Source organism: Theropithecus gelada, chromosome 15 (assembly GCF_003255815.1).
Source record: "Theropithecus gelada isolate Dixy chromosome 15, Tgel_1.0, whole genome shotgun sequence".
Classification (NCBI taxonomy): Eukaryota; Metazoa; Chordata; class Mammalia; order Primates; family Cercopithecidae; genus Theropithecus; species Theropithecus gelada.
The window spans coordinates 98,353,627-98,378,746 of record NC_037683.1 but is presented as its reverse complement, the minus strand read 5'-3'; the positions used below and the strand labels follow the sequence as shown (position 1 = coordinate 98,378,746).

Genomic DNA, 25,120 nt, shown 5'->3' with positions numbered 1-25,120 from the left:
TTTTGAGACGGAGTCTCGCTCTGTCACCCAGGCTGGAGTGCAGTGGCCGGATCTCAGCTCACTGCAAGCTCCGCCTCCCGGGTTCACGCCATTCTCCTGCCTCAGCCTCCCGAGTAGCTGGGACTATAGGCGCCCGCCACCTCGCCCGGCTAGTTTTTTGTATTTTTTTAGTAGAGACGGGGTTTCACCGTGTTAGCCAGGATGGTCTCGATCTCCTGACCTCGTGATCCGCCCGTCTCGGCCTCCCAAAGTGCTGGGATTACAGGCGTGAGCCACCGCGCCCGGCCAAGTCCAGTTTAATCAAAAGAGTCCAAACAGAAAGATCTATAATTGTGCATGTGAAAGCTAAGAGTCATTGTCTAAGTATTATACAGTGATGGGAAAAATAAGAAAACGATCCATGCAAGTGAGGGTCAATGACAGAGAGGACATCCCTCTTTTAGGAAGGAATTGGGTTGCTCCTTAAATTGAATATTGTGCCTGGTTTCAAAGGTTCTAGACATAGTTTACAGGAGGAAACTTTCTTATTATGGTAATAAATAGAAGTAAGTTTTAGCCCTGGGCTCTTCACTGCAAAGAAAATGTTGTCTAAGATAAGGATATTCCTATATTCCTAGCTTTACTTTCTGAAGTCAACACTCCTAGCTTCAAAGTCAGACCCAGGTACAAATCTGAGTGCCATCTTTATTCACCTGCAGGGCTACAAAGGCACACACAAAAGTGGGAGTCCTGGTGGGAGTCCTGTTCAACAATCATGTACTGACCACCTCATATGCACCATGCACTGTGCCAGTTTGTGCAGAAACAAAGATGTGTAAGATTTATCTTCCATCTGCTCTCATATTAATGAAAGACATAGATATGAGCCAGTTTCCTTGACGCAAGGTACAAGGTGCTGTATGCTGTGATGCCTATTTGTATGGAGTATGGAGAAATCATATATTTGTGAGCAATTATTCTGCTAAGAAGAAGTCAGGAAGGAGGTGAAATTGAAAACTCCTCTTATGTTGCTCCTCATAGAGGGGGGAATGGCATTAGTACATGGGACAACAAGATGGTAAAAAAAAAACATCTGTGGAATGAGTCCATCTTTCTATTAATCAATCAGTCAATCAATCAGTTTATACATCCCTCCATCCATCTACCTACCTATCTTGAAATATTCACATTACATAAAAATATTTCTTAAAAATAAACACATTCTTTTTAAAGACCAAGGAGAGATGGTTAACTCTTGATTATTTCTTACCTGCTTGGCCAGATCTTAAATTATCTAAACCTTCTCCTCCCTTCTGTGGCTCAGGATTTTATTTTCCAGTTCATCAACCTTTGGAATCTCCAAGGTGAGCAGGATAAGGTGAAAGGTGCTAAAGTTCACATCTGTTCATCTGGCCACTTGCTGTATTAGCTGGTCTTGGTACCACATGTCTTCCTTTCTCTTCGCAGTTGATAAACTGGGAGTGGGTATCTAATGATGATTTCCTGGAATTTGTTGCTGACATCACTTTAACACTTTAGAGTTCTGCCCTGGCCTTGCTCAGCCAAGTTATATTCATTTGTTTCTTTAAACGTCTACTATAAATCACTTTGCTTATTCTTCTTCCTTTTCTTAAGTGGAAGATAAATTAAAGGACAGGGTTTCTTACCACTCCAACATAAGCTGAAGCCCAAGGGAGAACAAGACTTAACAGCTAGGATTTCAGATGTTTGGGGCCCTCCACTCATCAACAGATCACATGCATTTTAAGCATATGTTAAAACCAAACAGTGAAAACCACCCAAAGGGCACATTACAAACATTTCAATGGGCTCAGTGCAACACAGTCATGACCAAGTAGAGTGAGACCCTAGGTCTCCAACAGGCAGAATGTGACCAAAATCTGGTTCTGATGTTTCTTAAATGTCAGGTTTTGCCAGTGGAGGAAACAAACAAACAAACAAAAAAAAACAAAATAAAAGACTGGTACTGCAGAGCTGCTAACGAAAACAATTCAGAGAACATAAATGCTAGAATAATTTTGGACCCACCATGTCGGGCTGGTTTCAATGCAAATGTAGTGTTCCGATTTCTCCCTTCATTGGGAAGGTATAATTAGCTCAGCTGCAACAGGGTGGATGCCTGGAGGCAGCCATTTCCTGGTGCTACCAGCTCCCCTGTAAGGAAGGAACAGCTGCCACCCACCCCTCCTGCCATGAATTACACAGAGACATGGCTATCCCTCAAGGCTGCTTATAAGCCACCATGAACGGAAGGCTTGGACTTCTAGTGGGAATGGTTCTTGCTTAAAGATAAAGAACATTTTATGCAGTTCAGTTGACTCTGTGCCCAATCACCATTTTTCCACATAAGATAGTCCTTGTCAGAAAACAGAAACCAAAACAAACAAAAAACCCCACACACAACTGTCTCCCATTACTGCGACGGAAAGAATTTTTAACATTGGTGATGACAGCTCACATCAGCTAAAGCAGCTTCTCACCTTGGAGTTCAACGCAGAGTGTTGAAGAGGATAGGGAGAAAATAATGAAAAAATTAAAAAAAAAAAATTACTTAAGGTGCCGGCAAATGAGAAACCTGAACTGTAAGGAGAACACATTACCCCAGCTATGGTGACAGAGAAGTTGAAGAGACACCGTGAAGGGGATGGGTCCAAGGTTAAGCTTTTAAGCGCCCCAATAGGTGAATGACTGATGTAAAAGCAAGAGTGCTCTGGGACTTAGCCACTGCAGGAGACACTGGAGTTCTCCTGCAAAACAGATCAACAGCCTCTGCTTGTCCACTTGACAAACTCAACAGAATGGACCCCATCAATATGTCAATAAGCAAACATCTCCCAAGAGCCAGTTCTATGACGGCAAATACTCACTTTCACGAAACGAAAAGGTGAACCATCATTCTGAAATTCTAGACAAGGCAAAATAAAGTGTCATTTCCTTGTTTCCCTAGGCTGCTAGCAAATTGTCAGGTTTTGCATCCATCATTCACCTCCCTACGCAGTCCTGCCCATTTCCATCTGCAACAGAGGCCATTGCGAGGCTGGTTCTTTCCCCTCATCCTGAATGGAAAAACCAAATAAAAACTAACCCTGCAACTGCAAATGAGTAGTGACCATGGGGGGCTGGGGGGTGGGGGTGAAATTAACGTGGCATCTGGAGCACATTTCTTAGTGACTCAGCCAGTTCCAAGATCATGTAACAAATAAAGGAACTGGGAATTGTTATTCTTCCGATCACTTCAGAAGAAAGTACTTCAGAATATTGTCACCTAAGTGGAGGACTTTCTTTTTAACAAATAATAAAATATGGTAGGCAGCAAAGTCCAGTGTTTTTACAATGTGTAAATAAATGAACAAGATTAATTTCTTATGTTCATAATGATAGTCACTGTTTTACTATTGTTTTCCTTTTCAAGCTTTTTTTTTTCTCTTTTTTGAGATATAATTCAGGTACCATAATATTTAGCCTTTAAAGTGAATGATTCAGTATTTTTTCAGTATATGATTAATGTTGTACAATTGCCACCACTGTATATACTTCTAGCACATTTTCATCACCCCCAAAAGAAACACTGTACCCAGTAGCAGTCAATTCCCATTCTTCCTCCCCCTATCTCCTGGTAACCACTACTTCCTGCCTCTATGGATTTTCCTCTTCTGGACATTTCATATAAATGGAATCATACAGTATGTGGCCTTTTGGGTCTCACTTCTTTCACTTAGCACACTGTTTTAGAGGTTTATCTGTGTTGCAGCATGAATCAGTACTTTATTCTTTTGTACTGCTGAATAATATTCTACTGTATGGATTACCACATTTTGTTTATTTGTTGATCAGTTGATGGACAGTAAACTTGTTTCCACTTTTTAGCTCTTAATAATAATACTACCATGCACATTTGTGTTCAAGTTTTTGTGCAAACACATTATTTCAGTTCTCTTGGGTATATGCCTAGCAGTAGAATTACTGAATTACGTGGTAACTCTATGTTGAACATTTTGAGGAACTACCAAATGGTTTTCCAAACCAGCTACACCATTTCATATTCCCACCAGGAGAGTACCAGAGTTTCAATTTCTCTACATCCTGGCTAACACTTGCTATTGTAGTCACCTCAGGGGGTGTGAAATGGTATCTTATTGTGAGTTTTCTTTGCATTTTCCCTAAAGACTAATGATGTCACCCATCTTTTCATGTGCTTGTTGACCATGTGGATAATGTCTTTGGAGAAATGTCTATTCAGAACCTTCTTCTACTTTTGAATGGAGTGATTTTATCTTTTTATTGTTGAGATTTTGGGTACTTTTCTTTAAATTATTTTTGGAGATTCCTAGAGAGGAGGATGCCAGGTTCCATCCAGTTAAGTCCTAGCTTTGGGGATGAAGTGTATGTGTATTGATTTGGGTAATAATTAGGTGGAAAAAATTATTGAGCACTCACATTTTGTGTCAGGCACGTTGAACCCTTTACTAATACCATGGAGAGAAAGCCTTTGCCTGGGCAGCATGTCCCTCCCTTGGGTGCTCATCAAGAACAGCAAAGCTTTTCCTCAGAGAATCATCCATGTGTTTCCCTGCCCCATCAAGGAAGGGAGAACTTTCATCAAGGTGTAGAACTAGCAGAGGGGACACCTCTTTGGTAGGTAAAATCTCCCCCATGTTTTAGATATCTTGAACAAACTAGTCATTGATTTTAAGCTACATTTTGAACACTTGAAGTTAAGAGTGTGCCCCCATCTCCTGAAAATACACCCAAGAGAATCCTTTTCCATGTGGTCTCTATTCATTTTTTTGCCATACAAGATGTAAACAATGCTTATCAAGGTGACCAAGAAGAAAAACGCCACAAAACAGTCAAATGAAGAATAATGGAGCACGACAATAGATTCATTTTCTTACACTAATTATAGCAAAGTTCACTCCACTAAAATGCAGAGGCCATAGAGGTGAGCAAGGCTGTAGGAAGGGGGATAGGAAATAAACTGAGAAGGTGCCTCCTCAAAAATAAATAACAATGAGAAGAGCAAAGCTAGCATCTTCACCAGCCCTACCCCATTATGAAAGGTAGCCAGTTCTGTGCTTTATGCTCTGAAGCTACAGACACCAGGACATTTACTCCCTTCCTTCATTTTCCCTTCCTCTCTCCTGGAAAAACAAGCAAAACACGCAAGAAAATCAAATTGAGGGTTGATAGAAAATTAAATCGAAGTGGTAGAACACCACCCCGAATCTTCACTCTAAATATCACAACTTCAGCATTTCCAGAAATTCCCTTTTGTCTCATGTCCGAGTTCCAAAATCTCAGTTAACAAAGTTAACATATCCTACGGGCCAGTTCTAGGTCATCAGTGGATTCGAGTCACTGTCTATAACTCTGCTTCTCAGTGATTTCAGTGGTGGAAACACCAGACAAGCTGTGTGGAAGTGTCTAAGAATAGGCAGGACAGAACTTCTTCCATCTCACCAAGCTAAACCGCTTTCAACCAAGATGGTGCTTGGAGGGAACTTCCAAAGTCCAGTGTACCATTATTTATGTGAACAAGTTCACTTCAGTTCAAATCTCAAACAAAGGCTCCAGACATAATTTCACAGAATCAAAGCCAAACCGCAGCATCCTTTAACCTCACCAGGAATTCCCCCAGGCCCTCAGGTTTCTCTGGAAGGATTCTCACACTGAGGACTTCACTCTTGGAGAGCTCACCCACCATGCTGGAGTGCCAAGAGCAGGGTGGGTGCTATGGACTGACCTGTGTCCCCCCAAAATTTGTATGTTGATAACCTCACCTCCAGGATCTCAGAATGTGACTGTATTTGGAGATAAGACTTTAAATAGGTGATTAAGTTAAAATGAGACCATTAGGGTGGGACGCAATCCAATCTGACTGGTGTCCTTAAAAGAAGAGGAAATTTAGATATCAAGGGAAGGATTAGGAAGCCACACACACATAAAAACCATCCCATGTGAGGACACAGTGAGAAGGCTGCCACCTGCAAGCCAAGGAGCAAGACCTCAGAAGGAACCAAGCCCACTGACACCTTGAGCTTGGACTTCCAGCTTCCGGAGCCGCGAGAAACACACGTTTGTTGTTTAAGCCACTCAGTCGCGATATTTTGTTAGAACAGCCTCAGCAAACAAATACAGCAGAGGTCCCGCAGGGAAAGAGGTCCCTGGGGTCTCTGATCTGCACAGCTACTCACCCTGTAGTAGTCAGTGCTGTACACGTCCCGGGACATCCCGAAGTCCCCGATTTTCACCAGCAAATTCTCGCCGACCAGGCAGTTCCTGGTGGCCAGGTCGCGGTGCACGAAGTGCTGGGACGCCAGGTAGACCATGCCCGCGGCGATCTGCTGGGCTATATGCAGCATCTGTGACTGCGTCAGCTCCGTGGGCGGGTTGCCCTCAGCCATCAGCACGGCGTCAGGGCCGTGTGCCCTGGGGGAGGACATGGAGAATGAAGCTGGGGGCCTCAGCATTTTCACTCCAGGGGCCCTTTGCCCCAGCCCCTCCCCGTCCCTTCTGCTAAGCTTCTCACCCCCACCCTGTCAGCTGCTGGTGCTAAAAGATGCTGCCTGACTTAGCATGAAGAGGAGACAAAGGTGCTTCACGCAGTCGTACTTCTGAAGTCCCGAGAGCACCCAGGCTGCTCTGTTTCCCAAAGATTCTGGAATTCCCAGGACCCCATGGGCCTGAATATCCCCCTACCCTCCAGTGCGCAGACAGGTTGACATTTTAGGGGTTCAGGCACTGGCCAGGGCCCCCTGACCCCGAGAAACAGCAGGTAGGCGAAGGAAGACAAAACCAAAAACAAAACACTGGGGGAAAGATGGACTCTCCTCGAGGGATGGACATGGCAGCCCAGTGGGTCCCCACCCCTCCCCACCTAGCCAGATTATGCCAGACTACGCCAGAGCATCCCGCAACCAAGCTGATTCCTCCAGAGTATCCCCACCAGCACCAGAGCTGGGCAGCCTGCGGCCTTCCACAGTCCGCCTGATTTGCGGCCAGGCATGGTTTTGAAGCTGCCCCTGGCTCTCTCAAGCCCAGTTCAACGACAGAGTCCGAGGGTATTCTCAACCTGGATGTTCATTCCCAATACAAAACACCATTGCCTTCTGTCCACCCCTCCTCCAACCTCTGCTCAACACGGGCTATGGCCAACACATAGGAGAACTGTTTTGAACCCACAGCCTGTTTATTCTTTTGCTGGGGAAAATTTTATTGTTTACACTATGGGGAGGGGGACTATGATTTTTTAAATCTTATTTTTCTTCTGTCTTACACACCTGGCCTCTCCCCAGCTATGTGATGACTTAGGGCATCCTAACGCGCATGTGCTGCAGGGGTGGGAGGATCCGCGTCTTAGGATACCGCCCTCAGCGCGGCGGGCCCTGCTGTGACATCCTGCGCTGTGAGCCAAGATGGGCGTCATTGCCCCTGGTGGCCTGAGGGGGCGCTGCAGTGCAAGGAATAAAGGCGGGGTTTACTGCCGGGCTCTGCCCTGGCGTGGCCAAAGGGCTTCTCCCTTGGAAAGGAAAGATCTCCCTCAAGACATTTTGAAACACTTGGAATAAATATAGAGGTTTTTGCATAAATGTTAAAGTGGGTAACTTCACCTGCAGGGTTTCAGAGCCGTGTGAGTATCTGAAACTGAGAAAGCCAGAATTGTCTGAGAACACACGTCAGGGTTTGCCCTGCCTCTCCGCCCTCCTTCCCCAAAATTACTCAAGCCACAGGCGTATCCCCACTTCCATCCTGGCTCCAGCCTACAGTGACTCGCCTTCCCTTTGATTTCGGGAGGCATTCTGCCACCAGGTCTTTCATTCCGGTATTCTAAGGGAATGAGCACTGGACAAGGAGTTAGGGGCTCTCCCAGGCCCACCAGGTCCAGTGCCATGATCCAGGGAAGTCCTTTAATGTCTCTCATGTGCTATTTCTTCATTAGTCAAAAATACAGGGGAATATTATACTGGCCATACATAGACCCTGGCCATGCTGGTGCTTGATATATGGCTTTTGGATGAATAGGTCCCTCCTGTCTCTAAATACCTGGATTTAACCATTCCCTAGGGAGGAGTTTCCTGTTTTTGTACAAGCCAGTCCTAACGTATTTCACCTCTACTCAAACCACAACCCCCAGCTGCCTCTTGTCACATTGAGGAACAATACTGGGAAAATGCTCCAGGCCTTTCTTCAGCACAAAAGCACATATTCAAGGTAAGAAGCAGCGCAGTGGCCAAAGCTCCAGGATATGTGAAATGAATTTGGACCCTGTCCCACACTCACTGTGTGATCTTGGGTGAGTTACATAACCTCTCTGGGCCTATTTCCTCACTCTGTAAATTGGAGATACTAACTGCCCCTTGCTAAGGGCATTGATGTAAGGAGAATTGACACTGTGTTTGCATAGTACTTCGTGGCCTTTCCCAGGAAAACCAGGGAGAAAGGCTTTGCAAACAAAGAGTCTCTTTAAAAATGAAATGGAGAGGTGATGTGAAAACACAAGTTATCCTCTGTGCATTAGTTTTTGTAACTGGCCTGTAACAGGGCTCTTCAGAATACCAGAGGGTGAGCCCTTTCCACCTCACTAAAGGTGAATCAGGCCTAACCCTTTCAAGCGCTGAGGGGCCTGGGGAAATTACCAATGTTTTCACTTGTCTTCCTTAACTCTACTGTGACCTCAGCACCAGAAGGGGCTGGGGTGCACACAAACTAAAGAAAACCTGAAATAAAGACCAAGAGAGTCGGTCAGAATTTAATCTTCATAGATACCATTTAAAGACTAAAATAATTGGTTGATTGGCCACAGCCTTATATCAGTTCCAGAAAACTAATCTACTTTAAATGTCTCTCAGAGGCAAAGGCTCCAGGATAGAGGAAAAGTTAGATGTCAGTGCAAAAGGCCACCTCTGCACAAAATTCTATCCTCCAACCCCACACTCTGCAGACGTCAGGAAGCTGGTAGCCCTCTAATGCCTAATGCACTTTGTATTAGTATGTGTGGGTTGGGGGAGACTCCTGGATTTTTAAACAGTCATTTCCCCTGTTTATATCTGGGTATTTGCTGTTCGACTTTTTGAACAAGGCTCTTTAAATAAAAGAAGCCTCTGGATGCTTTCTCTGAGCAGAACATACTGCTGTAAAAAGTGGGTAGGTGGGTCTGCTGCACAAGTCCTTAGGAGGATCGAAATACAGTTAACACTGCCATCCTCTGCTTTCACTTTCCCAGGTCCTCATGAAGTCTTAGAAATAAAAACACGTTTCATCTCTTCCAGGAGGACGTTCCTTAAGAGGTTAAAAAAAAAAAAAAAAAAAAGCACCATCAGCTCCCTGGCTTTGGAAGCAAGTAGCAGGTTCATGGGCCTGACTTAGCTGTCCGGTTCTCTCCATCGTGGGTTACAGCCAGCACTGCACTAACTGCTCCGGCCCCAGGGTTCTATAGCGCACCACTTTCCGTCTGGTCTTTTTAACAACTGCCTCAGCAGAGAGGATGGCAGAGTGGTTAAGATCATGAGGTTTTTGCAGCCAGGGGCTGCAGGTTTGAGTCTCGGCTCTGTCATCTGCTACTTGTGTGATTCAGTTTCCCCTACTGTAACGTAGGAATGATGGCAAGGATGGGTTATACCCTACAAGATATTAAAATGCTTAGAAAGTTCAATAAACGCTAGCTGTTAGAGTTTGAAAAATAGTAGTCTATCTTTCCCCTCATTAGAAGGGAACTCTGGACAGATTCTAAGAGGAAAAATCATGAAACCCTTGCAAGCAAAGACATGTGTTTTATTCCTCATTTCCCACCCTAACTAGCATAGAGCCTGGCCATGCTGGTGCTTGATAGATGGCTTTTGGGTGAATAAAGAGAGTAGGGAGGCAAGAGAAGACATCTGTCTTTATAGGACAGAGCTGATGACAGCTGGAGACTTTTCATGGCAGCTAAGTGCCCAGTTCCCTTGCGGAAAGAGGACAGCCTATATTTGCAGCATGTTAGTGCACCTGAGAACTAGACTCTTGGCATGGCAGACCTCTTGTTCCCAGAGTTTAGCAGGTTCTGAAACCAAGCAGGCTAGGTTTCCAATTGCTCCACACCCTGTGCAAGGTGCCAAGGGAGAACCAGGTGCCTGTTCCTTCTGCAAGGCAGGAAGGAGAGCTAGGGAGAAGGAGAGGCTGAGTGAGAAAGTGAAAGAATCAAGTTGCAACACACACACACACACACACACACACATTCATGTACGTACAGACACACTGTGAGCTCACAGAAGCATTTAATTGCATCCAGGTGAGCACATTTGGACTTCTTATGCTATAGTTTTTGGAAAGCACCATTTGTATTAGGGAAGTAGACTGGGGCATGGGAACAATGGGAAAATATTTCTCCTAGAAGCAGCCGGACCTCAACCACATTCAACTTTTTTCTTCCTTTCACGTTAGAGCTGACAAGACAATGTTCAAAAGTCATCCCCTGTCCTATCACTTACAAGAAAAATTTTGCTGACAGGATAATGCATTAGGATTGTCTCAGAATACTGCAAATTGGCCACATATTCCTAATCCCACCTGGCATTTCCTCATCCACACAATCATAGGAAAAGTAGAGAACAGGGATCCAGCCCAGCAAAGAAAAACTAAATTGCACGTGGATCTACGAGGCTAAAGAGGGTAAAAATGATCCAGACGGCACCAACCATGTGATGCCATTTCTAAAAACAGCAGTATGTTCTTGCAGTGATTGACTGATTACTTAAACTGCAGTGTCTGAGTCTTACAGCAGATACATGCAGCTTACTGGGGCTGATTTCTGTGCAAAGCCCTCTTCAGCACCCATGGAAATGAGAGGTAGACAGAGAGTCCTAGGTGTTGCCATCACAAAAAGGTGCCACTTCCCCAGGATTTCAGATCTCTCAACCAAAATGAAGAGGAAATTGCGGCAGAGATGAACTATTGTGAAAGATTATGGGGGCAACCTTTCTTGATTACCTCTCAACCCAACCATCACACTAGACCTTGAGATGGATTAAATGATACCCCTTTCACAGGTAAGGAAACTGAGCTCAGCAAGGGCAGGCGAACAGCCTTTAACACTTTCCTAACTATTGCTATCTACCAAGATATCACAAGCAGCCCATTTGCTAATCTTTCCAAAATGAGGACTAGCTAAATTAAAAAAAAAAAAAAAAGAAAAAGAAAATTAGACCCAGATAAAACTTAGAGAGGATCCAAGGCAGGCCTACCTGAGAACAAGGTGACTGAGCGAACTGGGGTGGAGGCTCTTTTAAGGAACACCAGCAGCTTGATGCCGAATAGGAAGGAGAACCTGAATCTCCCGTCCTCACTATTGGGCCCTCTTACTCTTTAGGTTCATGATAATGTATGTGCCACTTCCATAGAAGCCAAAGCATCACTTCCCTTCCTTCCCCAAGGAGTATCTGGCTCAGCACATTTCTTCCCTTCCTTTGTAGATGCAGGAGAAGAACACTCACTATGGACCCCACCAGGGTGATCACCAACTTCCTGCATCTTATTAAACTCAGCTCTCCTTGTGATATCTCTTACCAAGGCAGCTGGTTTACCAGCTGACATCATTCCTGGCAGAATTCAAGCGTCTGCTCATTGAACGCTCCCTATTCGCTCCTACGCCAAGAGCTTTCTATACTTATTCTAGTTCAGTCCTCATGGCTACCCTGCCAGCTCAAGATTCTCATCAGAACAGCTAAGAGACTTGCCTGAGGTCACTCAGCTAATAATGCCTGGACTGAGACTCAACTTCAGTGTCTGGAGGCCAAAAATCCCTACTGGTATCATCACGCAGCACGGTCTCCTCAAAAGTCACCCCTTATATTGTGTGAGTTAGCTTCACTGTTTCAAAGCAAGTTGACCTTTCTTCACAGATCACAGTCACTTTCAGCCATTTCTCACCTGCTCTACCTTGTGGTTCCTCCCAGTTTCCTATACCCACCACCCGAGGGAGGGAATTTCTTGAGAAGGCACAGCTGAACTAAAACCCAATCAGGGCCAGGTGTGGTGGCTCACGCCTGTATTCCCAGCACTTTGGGAGGCCAAGGGAGGCAGATCACTTGAGATCAGGAGTTCGAGACCAGTCTGGCCAACATGGCAAAACCCTGTCTTTACAAAAATATGAAAATTACCAGGCATGGTGGCACACGCCTGTAATCCCAGTTACTTGGGAGGTTGAGGTGGGAGAATCGCTTGAACCTGGGAGGTGGAGGTTGCAGTGAGCTGAGATCACACAACTGCACTCCAGACTCTGTCTCAAATAAATAAATAAATAAATAAATAAATCCCACCCAATCAGGCCAATGCTAGAAATTCAAATGACACCCTAATCAGTAGCCCAGTGACTCCCTTTATAGTCAACATTTTCTCTTTCTTGCCTTGCCTTTTTCCGAAGACCCCACATCCCATAAAACTTCTCAGTTGAAGCTGTCTATCTTCTCATGACCTCAGGGTCTCTGCATAATCTGGAAGACTCCATAATCTGGAGTCTTCAATCAATGTTTTTACCTCCTTCTTTCTGAAGCTTTTCTTCTTTGGATTTTGATCTTTCCACTGTAGATCCTCTGAACTACTGGCCTCCCAGTTATTCTTTTTGTCCTTAGAATAAAGTCCAAGCACACACCCCACCCTTTCAGCCTTGACTCCTCCAGCTGTTTTTCTGCTTCCCTTCCTTACTGTTCATTCCACAGCCTGGGAACTTGAAAACTTCACTCTCACTAGACTGCACTTTCCATTGTGACACCTGGGCACCTTAGCTCTTCCCGTTTCCTTTGCCTTTAATCACACCACATGGCAAAGTCCTACAGAACACCTAAGACCCATCCCAAATGCCCATGTCACATACCACTCAATGTAGCAAATGTTCAGTGAATGCAGACTGAATTGAGTTGGATCATTTGCATCTCACATTACATAGAACTCATTGATTAAAGAAAAAAAACAAGACTGTCACCTTCTTTTTTCTCTCCTCCTTTCTCTGGCACACGCTGGTGTCATTATCAAATAAGACGCTTCGAGAAAGGTCCAGGGGTCCCTTGTTGCCTCCCACGAACCTGCCCCACTCCTGAACCCTGAAGTCCTGCTCGCTCCTGGAGCCCACCTCCCTGCCTCACTGTACCTGAGGAACTTGTTGAGGTCCCCGTGCTTCATGTACTCGAAGACCATGATGAGGGGGTCGCCCTCCACGCAGACGCCATAGAACTTGACGATGTGCTCATGCTGGAGGTTGGTCAGGAGCTCGGCCTCGCGGTGGAAGTCCTTGCGTGCATTGTCACTGGCATCCTTCAGGGTCTGGGGGTGGGCATCAAAAGAGAGGGATTACTTCAGTAGGCCCTATGCTACTGAGATAGGAAAGACATCCATCTCATTTGTTAGGCAGAAGATGAGAAAACAGCCTAGTTCCTATGGAAATAATGTTTGTGCTAATAACTGAGGAGTAACTCCTCAGGCATATGCAAAGCTTTCCAGCTTACGACACACTTTCACAGAGGTTCTCTCATTAGGTTACAGACAGGAGGTCTTTTTAGGGTCCACATCCTTCCTAATCCTGGCCTGCACCCAATAATTCCCATGGGCTTCTCTCCCCTTGTTGGTGCCTGTTGTGCTTTCTGTGATGCGATGTGCAGCTTACCTCTGCTCAGATAAGATTTAAAAACTTTATGTTATGATTCTGTAGCAAGAAGAGTACAGTGAACCTTTGTGGACCCATCTCCAGCTTTAGCAACGATCACTTTGCCTGTCTTTACGTAGCACTGCACAGAGCCTTCTCCAGCCTGTGCTTACAAACACTGCCGGCTCACAAAACATCCCTGCCCAGTAAGCCGCAAGAAGAGTGGTCACGCTGCCAAGGTGAAGATGCCCAGGGGCATGACAGCCGGGTTTGGTGCCTTTAGTTCTCTGCTCAGATCACTCTGCCACCGCAGTATCATAACATGGCAAAGCTGGCATTTAGTGATGCATATAATGTGCTGAGCTCTTGGCATGTGCCCATCACTGAACCAGAGCTGTGATGGCATCAAGAAGGCAAGGACCCAGATCCTGGCCTCAGGCACTTATGGGCAAACAGGGAGATATGACATATATATAAATAACTGCAATTCAAGCTCAAAACCCACTGTCCTGAATGAATCAGCACCTGCATCTCTCTCCAGCTCAATCCCTTGACACTCCTCTCGAAACCCATGCGTCCACGTTAAGAACTATCTGCAGTTGCCCCGATAGCAGCAGGCCATGCCTCCCTCCCTTTGCACATGTGCATTCCTCTGCCTGGAATGCTATCTTGGGTGTGGTCACTGGCATGGGAGGTTGAACTCCCCACCTTTGCCAAGGCTGTTCACTTCCTAATCCCGGGAGCCTGTGAATATGTTGCCTGATGTGGCAAAAGCAGCTTTGCAGATGTAACTAAGGATCTTGAGGTGGAGAGATTATCCTGGATTATCCAGGAGGGCCCAATGTCATTACAAGGGTCCTTATGAGAGCAAAGAGAGGCCAGGTGTGGTAGCTCAAGCCTGTAATCCCAGTACTTTGGGAGGCTGAGGAGGGCAGATCACCTGAGGTCAGCAGTTCGAGACCAGCCTGGCCAACATAGTGAAACCCTGTCTCTCTACTAAAAATACAAAAATTAGCTGGGTATGATGGTGGCTGCCTGTAATCCCAGCTACTCGAGAGGCTGAGGACGAAGAATCACTTGAACCCAGGAGGCGGAGGTTGCAGGGAGCCGAGACCATGCCACTGCAATCCAGCCTGGGCAACAGAGTGAGATTCTGTGTCAAAATAAATAAATAAAAGCAAAGAGCTGTAAGGACAGAGGATCAGAGAGGAGAAAAGATGTCACATTTCTGGCTTTGAGGATGAAGAAAGGGGCCATGAGCCAAGAAATGTGGGTGGCCTCTAAAAGCTGGAAATGGCAGGGACACATGCTAGCCTAGAACCTCCAGAAGGAACCAGCCCTGCTAACATCTTGTCTTTAGCTTAGCAAAACTGATTTCAGGTGTCTGACCACCAGAACTGAGATAAATCATTTGTGTTGTTTAAGGTGCTGAGTTTGCAGTCATCTGTTACAGCAGCCGTAGAAAACCAGTATACCTGGTTAATATCTAGTAGTCCTCCAAGACTCGGTTCAGCTGCCACCTCTCTGGGAAGTGTTCCCTGACCACCCCTCATTGCTGTCACATCCCCTTTGTGCTGCAGGCCAGACTGGATAATCCTGCTAGGCGCACCTCATACTTACCTCTATCACATCACAGACCACAGTGCATTCCAATTGCATGTTTACTTGCTTATCTCTGGTACAGGCTATGAGCTCCTTGACCCAGGAACTATGCATTTCTGCATTGCCAGCCCTGGGCAGAGCGCAGGGCGAGTATTCAACCTCTATTTGTGTAATGAATGATGAAGGCCATGAGAACTAAACACTGACAGCAAGAGAGGTCAGAGAGGGAGTGGTGGCTTCTAATTGAGGAAAAGGCATACTTCTCCTGGCAGAAGTGGCATGTGAGTAGTGAATCCCATCTCCAGGGAGACTATAGTCAGTCATTAAGGTTAGATGGCAAATGGGAACATCTGTGTTCACTTAAATTTAGTATTGGAATGGAATGAAAGCACTGTCATCTGTCAGATATGTACTGACTGCAAAACTGAAAGATGATATCCAGTGTCCAGAACACGACCAGGTCCCTGGTGGTCATTTTCTAGATCACGGCCTCGGTGCTGCTCTCCCTGTGGGAACATTCCTGACCTATGCCACTTGGAGACCTTGAATGTGCCACAGGTGGAGTTCTCCAGGGAGCAGATCTGAGATGGAGATTAGTAGGTGAGGCATTTATTAGGGCACGCTCTGGGGATCAATACTATTTTCACTTTACTCTGTGGTTTTCCGAGAAGTGTCTTTATAAGCACCACCAGCTCTGTTTGGAAAAGTGAGTGAATTTGGGTCAGCAAGTGCTCAGGGGCCATAAAGCTTCGATGGGGCTGTTGCCATAGAAACCGCACATTCCTTCATTAAATAACAAAATGAACAGCGGCCGGGAACCTGGGGTCTGGGTCTCTGCTCCCTTGAAGCTACAGAAACTGGGCCTGTCATGGCCCCTGTGCCACCCAGATTTAATTAGTTTAGTGTTTAGCTAGATCCAAACTCAACTCTTTTGCATCCCTCTCGCACAGGGAGAGGTGATGCGCTTATGTTGCTGAGCTTCACAGTAGAAAAATAGCAGATGAGGTATGGAGGAGATGGAGGAGATGGAGGAGATGGAAGAGATGGAAGAGATGGAAGTCTATCTGCTGGGTCCTTCTCCTGGGTCCATGGAGCAAACCGCACACACCAGTGCCTTTCTCACACTTGCACTTGCATAATGGCGTTGGGTACACGTCTGTCTCCACTCCTGCCTTTGACAGTCGAAGTGTGTCCTGTCCACCCTTTTATCCCTTGCTGCCTAATCCAGTATCAGGCAACTAAAAGAACCCCTGACACACGAAGTTTGTGCAAAGTAGAGATAAAAGAATGTGAGGAGGAATGACCAGTGAATGATCATCTGGAAAAGTTGAACATGGGCTGAAGTGAGGAGTGGAAATGAAAGAAGGACCAGGGAAAGAAAGCAAGTGAAAGAACCTGCTTCCAAGGCTGAGGGGAGCTGCCCAAATGCACTCTCTCCTGGAGAGTAGGCCCCAAACTTGTGTTCCTCTTCCAGTCAAAGGACAAATCCTCACAATGGTGGTGCTCAAACGGAAGGGGTCCTAGCTTAGCATCAGAAAAGGCAGGTTCAAATCCTGGCTCTGCCCTTGAGCTCTCTGATTCTGGTTTTCTTCTTCGAGAGTGAGGATAACAATATCATCATCTAGTCCACAGAGACATGAGGAGAATGATACAAAGTAGTGTAAGTTGGGATGTTTTCCTTGGTAGAGAGGGACATTTGATGACATCAGTTTTAAACCACAATCAGTCTTGTATTCAGTTTGCTCACATAAGAATCCAAGAAGGTCAAAATACGCATGAATAAGGCTCAAGGGCCAACCCAAGACATGAGAGCAGCGGTGCTACTGGAGCCACGACTTCTTCCCAGAGGGCTGTTCAACCTCCCGAAAGTATCAAACTGCACACAGAGATCCAGCCCTTGGCCTGCAATGTTTTTTCAGAGATCCAGTCTCTATAGAGGATGCTCTGAGTCACTGAGATTGCTTATTTCTAAGCCACATGCCTATCTTTTCCAGTGACTTGGAAAACGTACTGACCCTTGAAGGTCATTATCACAAGGCATGAACAAATTTTGTGTATAATTTTTCTGCTCAAGTTTTAGCTGTGTAGTATTGATTCAAGAATGCTAGATTGGGCCAGGCGCGGTGGCTCATGCCTGTAATCCCAGCTACTCCGGTGGCTGAGGCAGGTGAATGGCATGAACCCAGGAGGCAGAGCTTGCAGTGAGCGGAGAGTGCACAACTGCACTCCAGCCTGAGTGAAAGAGCGAGACTCCATCTCAAAAAAAAAAGATAGATTGCCTGTGTGTGTGTGTGTGTGTGTGTGTGTGTGAGAGAGAGAGAGAGAGAGAGAGAGAGAGAGACAGAGAACAAGGTTTTCTTTTTTGAAATGCCAACCTGAAAGAGTTAAGAAGCATCTAACATTTCCATGTCCCCAAAGCAAAATATGGAAAAGAGCCCATTCTCAGTGCAATGTCAAAAACTGTGCTTCAGTAACATTTTTGAAATTGAGAGAAGAGATTCCACTATTCATGGGGCAAATGCATCTCACAAGCCTGGCCTCATCCAACATGCCCATCCATTTTCGCATGTTGGGTCTTTTTTCTAAATTATGATTCAATTCTATTTTAAGAGATTCAGAAAATATGGCGGTAACAAGTTGGGCAAAATCATCTTCTGAATTTGGCACTGTAAGGGCAGAATTTTTCTAAGGGTGGAACCATAGCCAGATAGCAATCAGAAGCTGGAAAATCCTGCTATCAACCCTATTTATAAAAATCATCTCTGTTTTAGTACTATGGCTGATTGTCATTTTACTCAATTATGCAAGGCTTGGCTGGTTCCCTGAGTCCCTTGGCAATGCACTGAGGCCATGAATATGGGGTGGCAGCTTCCCTCACTGACAATCTCTCTTCTTCAGGTTCATTTTGACAAGCATATTTGCCCGATCACTGAGCATTGCTATTTTCTTACTCCTAGTGTCTGCTTTGTAGTTTCATTTCTTCTTATTCCTGGTGAATTTCCTGACACCCCGAAGCTGCCATTTTTCTGAAGATACTCTTAAGGGAGAGGGCTCCTCCAGAGCTATAGCAAGATACTGCCTCGAGTACATATTGATTCAGAGTTGGAATAATGCAGTAGTATGAAATAAATTTCAGCACAGAACTGAAAAACTAGTGATGGTGAAATAGGAGAGCAAAAACAGAAGAAAAATCAGAATTCATAAGAAATGCTTCAGCAAAATATGAAGGTTAATGGAAAGCTAGTAAGAGAGGCAAGAGGGCTTATTTGAAATCATTGGTGTGATAGAATATTGTAGGACATGACAAATGATCACCCATTTCAAAGTATAGGTGGTTTAGGAGAGATGAGGTAAAATAGAGGTTGTGTCCTTTCTAAAAATACTGATCTTATATTCTGTGTCTCATATATTTTAGAGATCATAGAAACATTGTCTTTGTTAAGGTGAAAGATAAAATATAGAAGAGATTATTATGGTAAGACCTCACTATGACCAATTCCCACCATAGTGTTTAAAACACAGAGGGAAATTTAAAAAAACTCCCAAACCAGTCAACCAAGATGCATGAGAATGTTTGGTTAATATGCCTGAGTTCCTCTGGGTTAGGATCGCTGTGGCAAGATCTGCTGAAAATGGAGACTCTTTAGTCTCCGGATGGCTTCTGGATGTGCACTGTCCAATATGGTAGCCAACAGTCACAGGTGGCTAGTGATAATTTGAAATTTGGCAAGTCCAAATTGAGATGTATTTTAGGTAAAAAACATCTAACAGATTTTGAGACCTTGCTACAAATAAGATAATGTAAACTATCTCATTAATATATTAATAATACATTGAAATGATAATATAGATATGTTGAGTTAAATAAACTATATTGATAAAATAAGTTTCATATGTTTCTTTTTACATTTCAAATATGCATACTAGGAAGTTCAAAATTACCAATGTGACTTGCAATGGTGGCTCACATTATGCTTCTGTTGGACTTCATTGTTCTATAAAAGCCACCTCCATAGGCTATTAGTGAGCCAACCTCTTTCTTGGGAATGTTGGAAAACATTTCTAAACTACAAAATTGAGATAGAATTAAGGCAGACACACTTATAAGTTTGTTACAGGCAATGATTAACCACGCATTTAGAGCAAGCCTTGATCACAATGCTGCATGCTGCATGAACTTCTAACGATAGGATCTTTTCTAAAAATAGGTAGAGGAAGTGTCTATCAAATTCTTAGAAAATTCAGCTTTGGAGGAGTGTGTTTTAATGAATTCATGGATAGAAAGAACTCGGTAGAAATAAAATCTCAGAAACTAGAGAGAGTGCAATAGGTAGCTTCCCAACATCCCTACAAATGTAAAAACTTATTAAATGATTGTATGAAGACAATAATGATCACAAACACTCAGATAGTGCTTGCTATGTGCTAGAAAACAATACTCTGTGCATATCAACTCAGTTAGTTGTATATAACTCCTTTGACAGGACTTTAATTATGTACCAAGTGATAACCTCAAATACAGGATTTATGGTCAGGGTGTTCACTGCTATCTTTATTTTCTCAGTCATACTGGCTCTTCCAGTTCAGATCTAACAAGGCAACTATCCAAAGGGAAACAGGAGGTTAAGTTTTGATTCACATACTTTAAACTATTTGCAATAATATGGTGGTTAAAATAGACAGTTTATACTTGCATATTATATCAAGTTGCATATTAGGAATGTTATGTCTTTGTATGGGAAACTAATTCATAACAACTGTCAATTAGAGAAATATTGAATCAAAAGAGAGTGAATCAGAAGTTGACCTCCAGTGTGGACAAATGCAATATATTTACAGGCTTTAAATGCACCAGCATAAAATTTTCCAATAAAATTTTGCTAGACATAAAGGAGCTGGTAGACCACGGTTTGATTGGAAATTCGTTCACCATGTTAAAGTAAATGAAAAAGCAGCACAACTATTTCAATCCATACACTCCAGAGATACAAAAGTGTGAAACAAATCCTCCAGCTATGTTTGATGCCAGATGAGTCCTCATTAGAGTGAAATGCACTGTTTTGTTTTAGCTTTTCTGAAAATATGTGGATAAATAGAAGACAAGCCAGAAACGAGGGTCACCAAAGTGATTAACAAGACAAAAAACAGATCCCTGACCCAAGGTCTAAAGTTGAAATTACTGGGAAAGGTATATTGATATAGGAACTTAATAATTGGGGCCTATCTAATTAAAATGCCTAACTCTCTATCTTACAGTGCACTCCTGCATGCCTGCGTATGCACGCGCACACACACTCTTGAGTGTGCACACCAGGAAAGAATATACGTACCCAAAGAACAATAGAAATCTAGTCTATTAAGCAACATCTGGATAATAAAGACAATCACAGACACTATTACATTATTAAAAGTTTTACAGTTCCTGTTCCTAGATCCTTATAAGTGTAGAATTGTCAGTGCTTTCTGTAACATTATGTCATGTTGACACAAACTATTTTTTCAGAGTAACACTAAAAAATGTCTTCTTAAATAACTCATCTTTTCATCATCAATTTCCATTTTATGGGGACAAGTATTTCACATGCCAATGTAAGTGGAAACATGGGAAGGAGGCATAGGAAGAGGGATGAATGGGAGAAGGACTTCACAATTAATGAAGATGTGAAAAGTGATATGGTGACTGTCATAAAAAATAAAAAGAAAGAACGAAAAGAGCCATCTGTCTTAGAAATAACCTTGCCTGGGTAGAGCACTTGAGTCAATTAACTCTTGATGCTTTTTCTCATCTGGGTTTTTTTTTTTTAACTGTTCCAGAATTGGAGAATATGTGCTTTTCTTGTGAGCCCTTATACTGCTCTTGTACAGATTCTGAGAAAAATGGCTCTGGTTGCTTCCATTCCCACAGGTGGCCTCTTCTGTACCACGTGACCACCTCAAATGATCGGATGGCAGGTAGGTGTCTTGGCATGAAAACTAAGTGGCATTGCAGATGACTAATTGGAAGAACTGGACCGTAGTATTTTCCTTCTTGGGGAATCAGCACGTGAGTCATGGAGGCAGTGTGGGCAGTAGCTGGTATGAAAGCAGCAGGCAAATATTAGGGAGCAGCAAAGGCAAGAGACAGCTGCACTAAGCAGGGGAGCCCCAGGGAGATTCCCTGATGTCTCCTGCTGAGACGATGAAGAAGGGACAGTCACCAGGGCTGCCTCAGATCTTGAGTGAGCTTTCAGATACCAGCTCTTCCCATCACAGGGAGGTCATGCTCTCCTGCAATTCCCATTTGAGTTGGTCATCTTTCACTTTCTTCTGTCAGATCTCTTTCTCCCTTCTTTTGGTTATAGCATCTCTAATATTCCTCCAGGGAACCAATACTTCCCCACGTTCAGTCCATATGGATTGGGTAGAATGGACCCCAACTTTCATTTCCAAGGGTGGGTATGCGACCCAGGCCTGGATAATCAGAATATTCCATTCCTCTGGCCAGAGGGTCTGGTGACACAGCCCAAGATAAGCCAATAGGAGTCATCCCTTGGATTTTGCATAGCTGTTTGGAAGGAGGAGCTCTCTTTCTTTTGAGTTGCTGGCAGGGCAGGATCTAAGCCCTGAGTCATCACTGTCAAGTCTTTAGCAAATGTGGAAATAAACTGCCTGAGACTTAAGCCAATACCAAGGGAAGCAGAGCCAAGGGATGGAGAAGATGAGAAAGAGGATTGTTCATTCCCTAGATCTAGTGGTGCCTGAAAGCTGGGATACCCGTAGGTAGGTTTTCTAGTAGCATGGATTTCTAGAAGCCAATAAATTCCTTTTGCTGCTTAAGCCAGCTTGATTTGGGTTTCCAATGAACATAATATTGTTCTTTTCTTAAAAGCTGATTATAATATTTTGCTTGTATTACCCTGAGGCCTAAACACTCCCTCAAGAATCCAGTATATCTTATTTCCACTTATTCCCTTGAATTAAATTTCTACTTGGTAAAATATGAACATGTCTTGCATCCTTCCATACAAACAACAGAACTAACACACTCCTTTATATTATTTGATAAGTGTCATTGTGTTGGATTTCCTGAATTTGGTTCACCAGGGCACATGTAAAATTCAATAAATGAAACCGAGGTGCCCAGTGAGCACTGGACTGTGTTTAAGTCCCAGGTCTGACATTGACATTAAATGATCTCTTTTAAGCTATGTGACCTTAGATGGGTCATTTGTCTTCTTTGGATTCATGTTTCTTCATTGGCAAAATGGTGGAGTTAAGCTAAAGAATATCAATATTAGTTCTCTATATCTATACAGTGATTCAATCACTTCTAAAATAATTTCTTGTTAGATTACATTATTCTATATATATGTCATCTTTACAGTTTCTTTCAGCTATAAAAGTCTGTGACTATCAATAGATCATCAAATTATTTCCCTACCTAGAAATGCCAACTATCAACTCTTTTTTTTTTTTTTTTGAGTTGGGGTCTCACTCTGTCACCCAGGGTGGAATGCAGTGGTGCAGCCTCGGCTCACTACAACCTCTGCCTCCCAGGCTCAAGCAATCCTCCCACTTCAGTCTCCCAAGTAGCTGGGACCGTAGGAGTGTGCCGCCACACTCAGCTAATTTTTTTGTATTTTTTGTAGAGATGGGGTTTCATCATGTTGCCCAGGCTGGTCTTGAACTCCTGAGCTCAAGCAATTTGTCCGACTTGGCCTCCCAAAGTGCTGGGATGACAGGTGTAAGCCATCACACCTGGCCCAACTCTCCAATTATCTAAAGGCTATTATTTTCATGATCTTTTTGTTCTTCCATGCACCCACCCATCCATCCCTTCATTCATTCAACAAGCATTTACTGCATACTACTATATATGAGGCAATGTGCTAAAAGGCACTATTGTAATCCTGGGGAATATGCCACTCTACTGAAGGAGACAGACATTCAATGCCATTCATTAAATAAGCCCAGAAATACATATATAATTTTAAAATATTAACAAATGCTATAAAGGACAAGTACAGATGTTTGAATAGCATATATCATGGAGATGTGACCTAGATGGAGGTGCAAGCAAGGGACATCCTGCCCAAGAGGGACAACTTGAATTGAGAGGCGACGGGTGGGTGGGAGCTACCTGGACCAAGAGGCTGGGTAGGGCCCATCCCAACACGGAAATGGAAGAAACATGTTGGATTCCACATGGGGCCTGCCTCATTATGTGCTAGAGGGTTTATCAGAAAACTTTTCCAAACTCTTGGTGGAGAAAAACATCATCATTTTCTCTGCTGACAAGAAAGAATTCAGGAACATGAAAAGCAAAAATCCTAAGTCAGATTCCAATGAAAGTGCTTGCTGAAGTCAAATTTTACCATTTTTTATCTTGCCAAGTCTTCTTCCTGTGCAACACCTCTGACTCACTTTAACTTACACCTTGGGGAAGTCACTCGACTTCCTTGAGTCTCAGTTTTCTCATCCATAAAACATGAGGCTTGGGTTATATATGTGACTTCTAAGGTCTCTCTCCTATTCAGCATTTTATGTTTCTAGAAATACACCTGAGTTAGTGGGGAGGGGAGGAGAGACCATGAATCCCACAACGCACACTTGTGGATATATTTAAAAAGCAAAAATCAGTGTGGATTCATAGTACAAGGAAATGTTATAGGACTTGCAGCTTTGGAAATACAGGTTGGATGGAGCCAAAAATAGCTAATGCATCCACAGTTAATGCAGGGAAACTGCGATGAAGCGTTTCCTTGGCAATTGACTTACTTAAAGGTAAAGTAACCCAGTTGGATCAAAGACTGGTTTCTCTGCTTCTCCTCCTCTCTATGGGTTCTTTTATTATAACTCAGTGCAAAGGGGAAAAAACGGTTGATAGATCCATTTCACTAAAAAAATAAAGATCATCCAAAAATATCAGGAAAGGGACAATCCAGTTGGATCCAAACAAGCAGATACTCTGATGGGAGAGGATGCTCAGCTCTGTGTGCCCTCCAGTGTCATGCACATGCCTTAGGATCACTTCTACCCTAAATCTCTTCCTATGGATCCCTCAAGCTCTTAAATCATGAACACCAGAATTTACAGGAATCTGACATCTGTCAATCTGAATAGAAAGCCTTAGATTTCACACCAGAGTCAGCTCCTTCTAGAGAAGCAAAAAGGACAATAGCTTCTATTTCTTAGCATGCATAATCAATGCTGCAGGGGTTGCTAAGCAACAGCAGAAAGGCTGTCAAACATCCCTGGGTGTCTCCAATGGAAGAGGAGCAAGCCCGGCAGTCACTCCACAGAGGTGAGAAGCTGTGCAGTCCCCGGCAGCTGCATTCAGTTGGTTTCTTTCCTTTAAAAAATCCCTTCATTGTGGTCAGGGCTGAACCATAGACATTTTCTTCCCAGACTCCTTTGGATAGTCTTTGAATACACTTTCAATAGGCCTAAAGCCCTAAAAATGAGCAGGTCAGGCTGGTGAGTGACAGCTCTGTGAAAAGTCCATGGGTTATTCTGATCCAATTCACCCTGGAGCTTGTGGAAGGTCCAGCCAGTCCCTTATGTGTCTGCAGCCTCAGAATCCCAGAGAGTTGAAATAAACATCCTCTCTGAAGCTCGAAATTACTCTAGCAAACATAAGCAAAACCTCCCATTTCAAAAAAAAAAAAAAAAAATTCACATGTAAGGTCACTGACATGAAACTTCTTAGGTTTGTGACCATGAAGTTAGAATGAATTTTTAGTCTGCAGGCACTTTGTCTTCCTTATCTGAGATGATAGATGATAGTTTCATTTGAATTTCAACAAGAATGAAACTAGCAAAGAGAAGAGTTGGGATTTAACAAAGAATCAAATCCCGTTTTTCCTTTTTTAAAAGCAGTGTTGATTAAAGAAACACTCATCATAGGCCATTACTTTGCAAATACTT

General features: G+C 43.8%; 1 protein-coding gene across 2 annotated transcripts in view; it reads right to left on the bottom strand.

Annotated features, from left to right (window-relative positions):
- The window catches only part of NTRK2 (neurotrophic receptor tyrosine kinase 2), a 364,220-nt gene that overhangs the window by 64,716 nt on the left and 274,384 nt on the right, over positions 1 to 25,120 (bottom strand). The window contains exons 16-17 of one of the 2 annotated variants that reach the window (XM_025358952.1): positions 13,121 to 13,293; positions 6,195 to 6,429 (exon numbers count right to left, since the gene is read on the bottom strand). In XM_025358952.1, coding sequence (XP_025214737.1) covers positions 6,195 to 6,429; positions 13,121 to 13,293 — 408 coding nt within the window. Of the gene's footprint in view, positions 1 to 3,432; positions 6,430 to 13,120; positions 13,294 to 25,120 lie in introns of those variants that run through there. The other variant, XM_025358953.1, reaches the window with a different exon arrangement.